Source organism: Rhinopithecus bieti, unplaced genomic scaffold (genome assembly GCF_001698545.2).
Source record: "Rhinopithecus bieti isolate Rb0 unplaced genomic scaffold, ASM169854v2 scaffold_10264, whole genome shotgun sequence".
In the NCBI taxonomy this organism is placed as follows: domain Eukaryota; kingdom Metazoa; phylum Chordata; class Mammalia; order Primates; family Cercopithecidae; genus Rhinopithecus; species Rhinopithecus bieti.
Genome location: NW_016806418.1, coordinates 682,273 through 691,408, shown reverse-complemented (window position 1 = coordinate 691,408; position 9,136 = coordinate 682,273). Strand labels below are relative to the sequence as shown.

The 9,136-nt window shown below is 50.6% G+C and overlaps 1 protein-coding gene across 4 annotated transcripts in view; it reads left to right on the top strand.

The window, feature by feature from the left end:
- The first annotated feature begins 110 nt into the window (after positions 1–110).
- The window catches only part of CUNH19orf81 (chromosome unknown C19orf81 homolog), an 11,967-nt gene continuing 2,941 nt past the window's right edge, over positions 111–9,136 (top strand). For 3 of the 4 annotated variants that reach the window (XR_001886444.1, XM_017876502.1, XM_017876504.1), the window contains exons 1-4: positions 111–152; positions 772–839; positions 7,921–7,993; positions 8,097–8,217. Coding sequence is in view for 3 of the 4 variants with exons in the window: in XM_017876502.1 (XP_017731991.1) it covers positions 142–152; positions 772–839; positions 7,921–7,993; positions 8,097–8,217 (273 nt within the window). In the remaining variant the exon portion in view is untranslated. Of the gene's footprint in view, positions 153–500; positions 674–771; positions 840–7,920; positions 7,994–8,096; positions 8,218–9,136 lie in introns of those variants that run through there. The other variant, XM_017876503.1, reaches the window with a different exon arrangement.

The window sequence follows — 9,136 nt, the reverse complement described above, 5'->3', positions numbered from 1 at the left end:
ACCCAGCAGTCCAGGCCCCGCCCCTCCCCTCTGGAGGCACCATGGCAACCAGGCCCCCTGCCCACCATCCCCTCCCCCCTAGAGAACCCAGTTTCTGTTGGAATCTCGTCTGTTTCTAACCAGTTCCTGGCTTGGGCAGGGATGAGCAGAGGGCAAGTGGGAACAGAAAGGGGATGACAGAGGGGAGGGGGGCTCAAGGGGGCAGTGGAGGCAGCTAGGAGAGGAGAGATATGGGGCAAGGGGACTGGGGAGAGGTGGGAAGACAGAGAGAGGGTGACGGGGTTAGGGAGAGGCAGAAAACCATGAAGACGAGGAGGGACAGGGGCCTGGGGAGATGCCAGGGAAACTGATGGAGGAGACTGAAGAGATGGAGCCCAGGAGAGGAGGAAGGAGGAGGGCAGAGAAATCAAGCAAAAGGGTGGTGGAGACGTGGGGACAGAGGGGAGGAGGCACGGGGGCAGAGAGATGGAGAGAGAATGAGGAAGGGAGGAGGAGAGAAAGGGGTGGGGAAAGGGACTCTAGGAGACAGACAGAGATAGGAGGGAAAACAGGGAAATGGGAAAGAAGGGATTGGGGCACACAGGGAGTCCCTGAGGTCAGGGGAACCCAGATCTCCGGATGGTCTCAGCCTTCCAGTTCCTCTGTAATTCTGCCCCTGGGCTTCAAAGAGGAGGTAGAGGAGGCAGCGGTGGGGAGAAGGAGCTGGGGCGGGTGGCCCAGTCAGAGCTTCTCTTGCCACCTTCCTGAGACATCCCTCACCCACCTTCCCAGGATGCAGCCAGAGGTGGAGCCCATGTGCTCCTCCACCATGGGCAGCCTCACCATGCACAGGGAGGCAGGTACTGAGCTGTGTCTTTGGGGAAGGGGTGGACTTCCTCCATCCAGGCAGTGTATAGTAGCCCTGGCTCACAGTGTGGCCTTAAGTGAGTCACTGGCACTCCAAAGTGAAAGCCACCCCTAACATTCACCAGATTCCTGGAGAGCGGCCCCCTTGGACCTCAAACGATATTTCCCACGAGCCTCTGCAGTTCCTTGGCCAATGCCCTGGACTCAGAACTACATTTCCCATGAGCCTCTGCTGGGACCTAAGCAACACCTCTGAGGGCATTCTTCTCCTAGGTACCCTCGCTGTCATGTCTCCCACCCTGAGCTCAGCATCTTCCCCCAAAGCTGCTCTCCTCCTTCCTGGTTTCCATTTTCAAATGGCCCCACCGCCAACCCAGTCACTGGTCCCATCCTTCCACCTCCCATAATTCCCTCCCACAGCCCATCAGGCCCCATCTTCCTGCCCTCTGAGTCTCCCTTCCCCATACCTTCCTCTCTGTCCCCGCAGCCATGTACCAGGTCTCATCCTCTTCCATGTGAACCGTCTCCTCACTTCCTCCCTGGTCTCCAGTTTCTCTCCTCCTGCCTATCCTTCCATGGCTCCAGAGAGATCTCTCTGACTTCCAGCAGCGACCCTGGCTGTCCCCTGCTCATAACACTTCCTAGCTTCCTGTCACCTCTAGGACAGAGTCCCAAAGCTCCAGCCTGGCTTTTGAGGCCCTGTGTGGTCTGACCCCTGCTGACAACTTCAGGCTCCTAGGCCAGCACTTCCTGCTAGCATTCTGTGCTGTAACACAGCTCATGCATTTACACTCATTCAACATTTATGGAGTAGTATCTCAGTGAGGATGCATGTAACTGCAGGTAATAGAAAACCAAACTCAGGACTGGGTGTGGTGGCTCACGTCTATAATTCCAGCACTTTGGCCGGGCGCGGTGGCTCAAGCCTGTAATCCCAGCACTTTGGGAGGCCGAGACGGGCAGATCACGGGGTCAGGAGATCGAGACCATCCTGGCTAACACGGTGAAACCCCGTCTCTACTAAAAAATACAAAAAACTAGCCGGGCGAGGTGGCAGGCGCCTGTAGTCCCAGCTACTCAGGAGGCTGAGGCAGGAGAATGGCGTGAACCCGGGAGGCGGACCTTGCAGTGAGCTGAGATCTGGCCACTGCACTCCAGCCTGGGCGACAGAGCGAGACTCCGTCTCAAAAAATAAAATAAAATAAAATAAAATAATAATAATTCCAGCACTTTGGAGGCCAAGGTGAGTGGATCACCTGAGGTCAGGAGTTCGAGGCCAGCCTGGCCAACATGGTGAAACCCCATCTCTAAAAATACAAAAATTAGCTAGGCGTGGGGTGGGTGCCTGTAATCCCAGCTACTAGAGAGGCTGAGGCAGGAGAATCGCTTGAACCCAGGAGGCAGAGGCTGCAGCGAGCCAAGATTGTGCCACTGCACTCCAGCCTGGGTGAGGGAGGGATATTCTGTCTCCAAACAAACAAACAAACACACCCAAAAACAAAACTCACCGCAGCCTTGAGCTCCTGGGCTCAAGTGATCCTTCCACCTCAGCCTTCGAGGCAGAACAAATGCCCTGATGGCAATACAGACGTTGTTTCTCTGCCTTTAGGTCTCTTTTAGTGCTTTTGAAGGCATCTTTCTTTTTTAGGCCCCACGCTGCACCATCTCTAGACTAGACTGAGGCCCCCACGTGACAAGTAATTTATATGTAGCTCCAGAAAAGTCAAGTGGAGTTGAGTCGACCAGTTGGCTAGTTTTGTTGATCAACGTTTGTTTATTTCGATTTTGCTGTTTTGTTTGCAGCGTTGTGGAACCAATAACATATTTTAGTTGATCGGGTTGCAAGCTTCAGCATAGGCCATTAGAAAGCCCCTGGGCCCCAAGCATTTTGCCTGTAGTGCCTAATGGATGAAATGGCCTGGCTTGTTCTCATGCTGGGAGAGGAGACGTGAACCACGCCATCTCACAGATCATACATAGCCTCCAATGGCAATAAGCACTCTTTAGTCTTGGGGCTCAAGGGAATTCTGGGACGTTCTTGCAGGTGACTGTCTTCTCTTTTGCTCAAAAACCTTGACCCACGCTAGGCCCTTCATGTGAAACATCCTTCTCTCTGTCATCTCTTTATTTGGTAAATGCCTTCTTATTCTTTGGGTCTCACTGTGGACAACACCTCCTCTAGGGAGCCTTCCCTGACTGCCCCCAGACTGGGCTTTCCCTCCACCTCGTAACACTTTCATTGAAACACACATTGCCCTTTACCTGAGAGTTCTGAAAGGGCAGAGGTGTGTCTCATTCATCTCTTGGTCCCCAGCATCCTCCAAGGCATGCAGGGGCCCTCTGAGATGCCTGTTTAAAAAATTCAACCAGCTACTTGGGAGGCTGAGACAGGAAGATCCCTTAAGCCCAGGAGTACCCTGGCTGCAGTGAGCTATGATTGCACCATGGTACCCCAGCCTGGGCAACAGAGCGAGACTCTGTCACCAAAGGGGGAAAAAAAAAGCTTGAAATTGTTGCATTTACTGAATTATTCAATAAGTACTTATTTTTAAGTTTGTGCTTTTGTTAATTTAATTACACATATACATTTAAATGCATATATTAAAATCACTGTTATAACTAGAAATAGTTCTTATTTCTAATGTCATATTTCATGAGAAACTCTTGTATTCAGATTTTTTCACATGCATCTTTGATGTTGCTGGAGTTACTTTTTGACTCATTTAACACTTTTACAGGACTTTTTTTTGTTTTTTTTCCTGAGACGGAGTCTCACTCTGTCACCCAGGCTGGAGTGCAGTGGCGTAATCTCAGCTCACTGCAAGCTCCGCCTCCTGGGTTCCCGCCATTCTCCTGTCTCAGCCTCCCGTGTAGCTGGGATTACAGGCGCCGCCACCTCGCTCGGCTAGTTTTTTGTATTTTTTAGTAGAGACGGGGTTTCACTGTGTTAGCCAGGATGGTCTCGATCTCCTGACCTCGTGATCCGCCCATCTCGGCCACCCAAAGTGCTGGGATTACAGGCTTGAGCCACTGCGCCCGGCCTACAGGACTTTTTAAAAATTAATTTATTTTTTTGAGACAGGGACTCACTTGGTAACCCAGGCTGGCATGAATTGACACCATCATAGCTCACTGCAGCCTCGAAATCCTGGGCTCAAGCGATCCTCCTGCCTCAGCCTCCCAAAGTGCCGGGATTATATTATAATTATTTTTGAATATCATCTCATACCTAGTACATATTTAAATTTCCCTCATTATCTCAAAATTGTACTTTCTATAGTTGGCTTGTTTAAATTAGGGCCCAAACAAAGTGCACACATTTCAGGCTTTATTCAATAAATACTAAGGACAAATATAAGTCTGGCACTTTGCTAGATGCTGGGGGCACAAAGACAAGTCCCTGCCCTCACATTGCTCAGAAGACGTAGGTAAGACAGAGTGTAATTAGGGAATCATAGAAATAAAGGTAAAATTGCAACCACTGTGAATGCAAACGTACTGTGCTATGAGGAAGGGTGTCAGCGGTCCCTCAGGGTAGACTTGATTAGTCAGATGAGGGGGAAGAGAGGTCCATGCAGAGTTACAGTATTAGTCAAGATCCTGCAGCAGGAGGCGTCAGAGAGTGTCCAAGTCGCAGAAAAACAGCATTTCTGGACTGCAGCAGGTGAAAAGGACGATTGTGCTTGATCAGGCTTAAGACATTCGCAGGGTCTGATCATGTGTGGTCTTATGGTCACTGGAAGGACTTTGGACTTTATTCATCCCAAAGACAATGCAAGGTTCTGGGAGAATTTTGAGGAAGGGGGCCATAGGGTCAGATATACATTTCAAAATTCTACTTTGCTGGGGTAACTGGAGAGGGAGAGGAGTTTGGAGACTAGATGAGAGTGAGGTGAGAGGAAGCCACCTGGAGAGATTGAGATCTGGATCCAGATGCTTACATTTTTATCCTTATTCTGTCATTTTGTGCTGTGTGACCTTAGGCAAGTCACTTAACCTCTCTGTGCTTCTGTTTCATCATGTGTTAAACGACACTACCTCAGAAGGTTGTTGTGAGGCTGCAATGGAAAGTATTTTATTCTATTCCATTCTATTTTATTTTATTTTGGCAGCAGAGTCTTGCTTTGTCACCCAGGATGCAGTGCAGTGGCATGATCCCGGCTCACTCACTACAACCTCTGCCTCCTGGGTTCAAATAATTCTCCTGCCTCAGCCTCCGGAGTAGCTGGGACTACAGGTGAGCGCTACCATGCCCGCCTAATTTTTTGTATTTTTAGTAGAGACGGGATCTCACCATGTTGGCCAGGCTGGTCTCGAACTCCTGAGTTCAGGCAATCTGCCCACTTTGGCCTCCCAAAGTGCTGGGATTACAGGCATGAGCCACCACGCCCAGCCACAGTGGAAAATATTTTTAAAAGTGTTTGGCATATAAAAGGGACAGTAAGCACATAGTTATATTGTTATGTGGACAGACTTGAGGAGGAGATGGCTGCGTTTGAGGGATGGAGGGAGGCCGGTATGACTGGAAGAAAAGAATGAGGGTAGGTGTTTCTGGAATGGGATCCTGTGAAAATGTAGATTTGAATCCAGTAGGTCTGGGGGTGGGCCCTGGAGTAAGTGTCTACCGTATGTGTGTGTGACAGTGTGCGAGACAGCCTGTTGTGAAACATGTACCAACACACCACTGACTATAGTTAAACCCAGTTGAATGTGTTGACTTATTGTAATGAGAGAGCACACACACACACACGGGTTGTCTCAGTAGAAGGGTGTTAGCAAGGACTTATTGCAAGAGCCGGGCTGTGTCAGGTGACTTTGGGGAGGGTTCATGGGAGTGATGCTTTGCTCTGGATGGGAGGCTGATGGAAAGCACGGGCAAGCTCATGACTGGGAATCTTCATCTCACCGGGAACCAGGAGGGGTACATGGAGCTAATGCTGGGGTTAATGAAAAAGCAGCTGTCAGCTCTGAGCTGGGACGGGGGGATTTTGGTCATTTTTGTGGTTTGGACAATGTTCATGCTTTGTTGTGTTGAGACATGATTCAGGAGCGGTCTTGTTTTGTCTTAGTCCATCACAGTCACAGAGTGGCCTTGCTTGATGTTGGGAAATGTTTGATGTTCGGCAGGAGAGCACCAGAGCCTGGCTGTCGGGGTCTGCTTTCCTCTCTTTCAGCAGCTATAACAAAGACACCCCAAAACACAACATCATAAAGAAGACAGAAGTGTATTCCTTTTCTTTTCTCCCTTCCTCCCTTCCTCTCTTTCTCCTTCTTCCCTCACTCCCTCTCTCTCTTTTATCTCTCTCTCTCTCTGTTTTTGAGACAGAGTCTCGCTCTGTTGCCCAGGCTGGAGTGCAGTGGTGCAATCTCGGCTCACTGCAACCTCTGCCTCCTGGGTTCAAGCGATTCTTCTGCCTCAGCCTCCCGAGTAGCTGGGACTACAGGCACACACCAACACACCTGGCTAATTTTGGTATTTTTAGTATAGATGGGGTTTCACCATATTGGCCAAGTTGGTCTCGAACTCCTGACCTCATGATCTGCCCACCTCGGCCTCCCAAAGTGCTGGGATTACAGGCGTGAGCCATCACACCTGACTCCCTCCCTCCCTCCCTCCCTCCCTTCCTTCCTTCTCTCTTTCTGTCTCTCTTTCTCTCTTTATCTGTCACCCAGGCTGAAGTGCAGTGGTACAACCACGGCTCACTGCAACCTCTAACTCCTGACTTCAAGCAATCCTCCCACCCTAGCCTCCTTAGTAGCTGGGACTACAGGCACACAACATCATGCCCAGATAATTAAAAAAATTTTTTTTTGTGGAGCTAGGGTGTTGCTATGTCACCTGCCTCAGCTGGTCAAGAACCAGAAGTATATTTCTCTCTTGTGTAATGGAAGGCAGGATTGGTGGGACATCTTGGCTTGGTGAGAAGATTTAGAGATAAGAGTTCCTCCCATATTGTTGCTTGCCATATCCAAACATGGTGGAAGAAGGGTTATTGCTAATCCACATTCCAGTCCAAGAGAAAGGGCAAAGAGTCCAAGAAAAGCAGTAATCTTTAAAGCAAATGACTCCAAAGTTACACCTCTCACTCCAGCTAACACTTCATTGGTGAGAGCTTGGTCACATGGCCACAGTTAGCTGCAAGGGAGTCTGGGAAGTGTTGTCTCCAGCTGGGAAGCCATGTGCTGGGTAAAACTCTAGGACTGTAGGGGAAGGGGAAAATGGAGTGCATGGAACAACCAGCACTTGGCCATAAGAGAGAGACCAGTTAACTGATGGTGGGGTGGTCAAAAAGGGTCTATATTTGAGAACTGTTATCAGTCAAGTTCCAATCAGGAGACTGATTCTGAGAGTGTTGGAAAAACTGAAAGCGGGGCCGGACACGGTGGCTCACACCTGGAATCCCAGCACTTTGGGAGGCCAAGGCAGGCGGATCACAAGGTCAGGAGATCGAGACCATCCTGGCTAACACAGTGAAACCCCGTCTCTACTAAAAATACAAAAATTAGCCAGGTGGCCAGGTGTGGTGGTGGGCACCTGTAGTCCCAGCTACTCGGGAGGCTGAGGCAGAAGAATGGCGTGAACCTGGGAGGAGGAGCTTGCAGCGAGCCAAGATCGCACCACTGCACTCCAGCCTGGGCAACAGAACAAGACTCCGTTTCAAAACAAAACAAAACAAAAAACAAAAAAAACCCTGAAAACTGGATTCAAGTGTTGTTACTGAAGTGATGCTGCCACAGTGAAGAAGGAAGGCTGGGGTGACCAGAAGAGGAAGCAAAAAGGAGCAAGTTCCTCCTGCTTCCTCCTGCCTTGCAGCCTCCCTCTGGCGCCCCCTTTAGGCAGAGCCTAATAGGAACCCAGCTGTTGAAGGAGAAATGTGGTTAGTAGAGTCTCAACCCAGGTATCACAGAGCCAGTGTGGAGCTAAGAGAGTTTGGAGCTAAGAGACAGTAGCTCAATATCTGGCATACAAGCTATTCTGGGTGTGGCATGGGCAGGCAATTGGTGATGGCCATTTAAGCAGAATCATGGCTGAGGAGGGCTCAGGGCAGCTGATAGTGGGTTCTCTGTCCTCAGGAGCCCTCCTTATGGACCTGGAGACCCCAGAGGAGATGCAGGCTCGGAGCCTGGGCAGGCCCATCAAATCCTCGTGAGTTGTCCCTGGCCCCCATAACCTCTGTCTTCCACTTCCCCAAATGCGATGGCAGCAAATCCTGACCTCAGAGGTCCCTGCCTGCTCGCTGTCTCCCTAGGAAGCAGTACCTGCGGCAGGTCATTGCAGAGTACGAGGCACTGGACCGAGAACTCCCGTGCATCCGGAAGTTCCCCACACCACCAGCTGCCCAGCCCCTCTGCCTCTGCATGGAGACCTTGGTGAGTGGATCTGGGCCCTTATTTTCTGCACAGTTTTGGTGGGGTGGTGGGAAGGGCACAGGCTGAGAAGCAGTGTAGCCAGAGTTTAAATTCAGGCTCTGTGGCTTAAGAGCTGTGGGCTTGGCACCAGGACAGTTTGCTGAAAATTGATTGTGAATTTGTCAAAGCATCAGTCACGAAATCTATGGCTCATGTCAGAGGGAAGACCAAGGGGCAAAGAAAGGGGAGGCTGAAGGGAGCAGGGAGGGAGAACAAAAGTAATCCTACTAATCCACGTACTATAAAATTCTGTAAAGTTTACAAATATAACAAAAACTCAAGAAAAAGCCAATGTGTGTCAGGCGCGGTGGCTCACGCCTGTAATCCCAACACTTTGGGAGGCCGAAGTGGGTGGATCACCTGAGGTCAGGAGTTTGAGACTAGCCTGGCCAACATGGTGAAACCCCATCTCTACAAACATGAGGCAGGTGTGGGGGCAGGTGCCTGTAATCCCAGCTACTGGGGAGGCTGAGGCAGGAGAATTGCTTGAACCCGGGAGGTGGAGGTTGCAGTGAGCTGAGATCGTGCCACTGCACTCCAGCCTGGGCGACAGAGTGAGACTCTGTCAAAAAAAGAAAGAGGCCGGGCGCGGTGGCTCAAGCCTGTAATCCCAGCACTTTGGGAGGCCGAGACGGGCAGATCACAAGGTCAGGAGATTGAGACCATCCTGGCTAACATGGTGAAACCCCGTCTCTACTAAAAAAAATACAAAAAACTAGCCAGGCGAGGTGGCGGGCGCCTGTAGTCCCAGCTACTCAGGAGGCTGAGGCAGGAGAATGGTGTAAACCCGGGAGGCAGAGCCTGCAGTGAGCTGAGATCTGGCCACTGCACTCCAGCCTGGGCGACAGAGCGAGACTCCGTCTCAAAAAAAAAAAAAAAA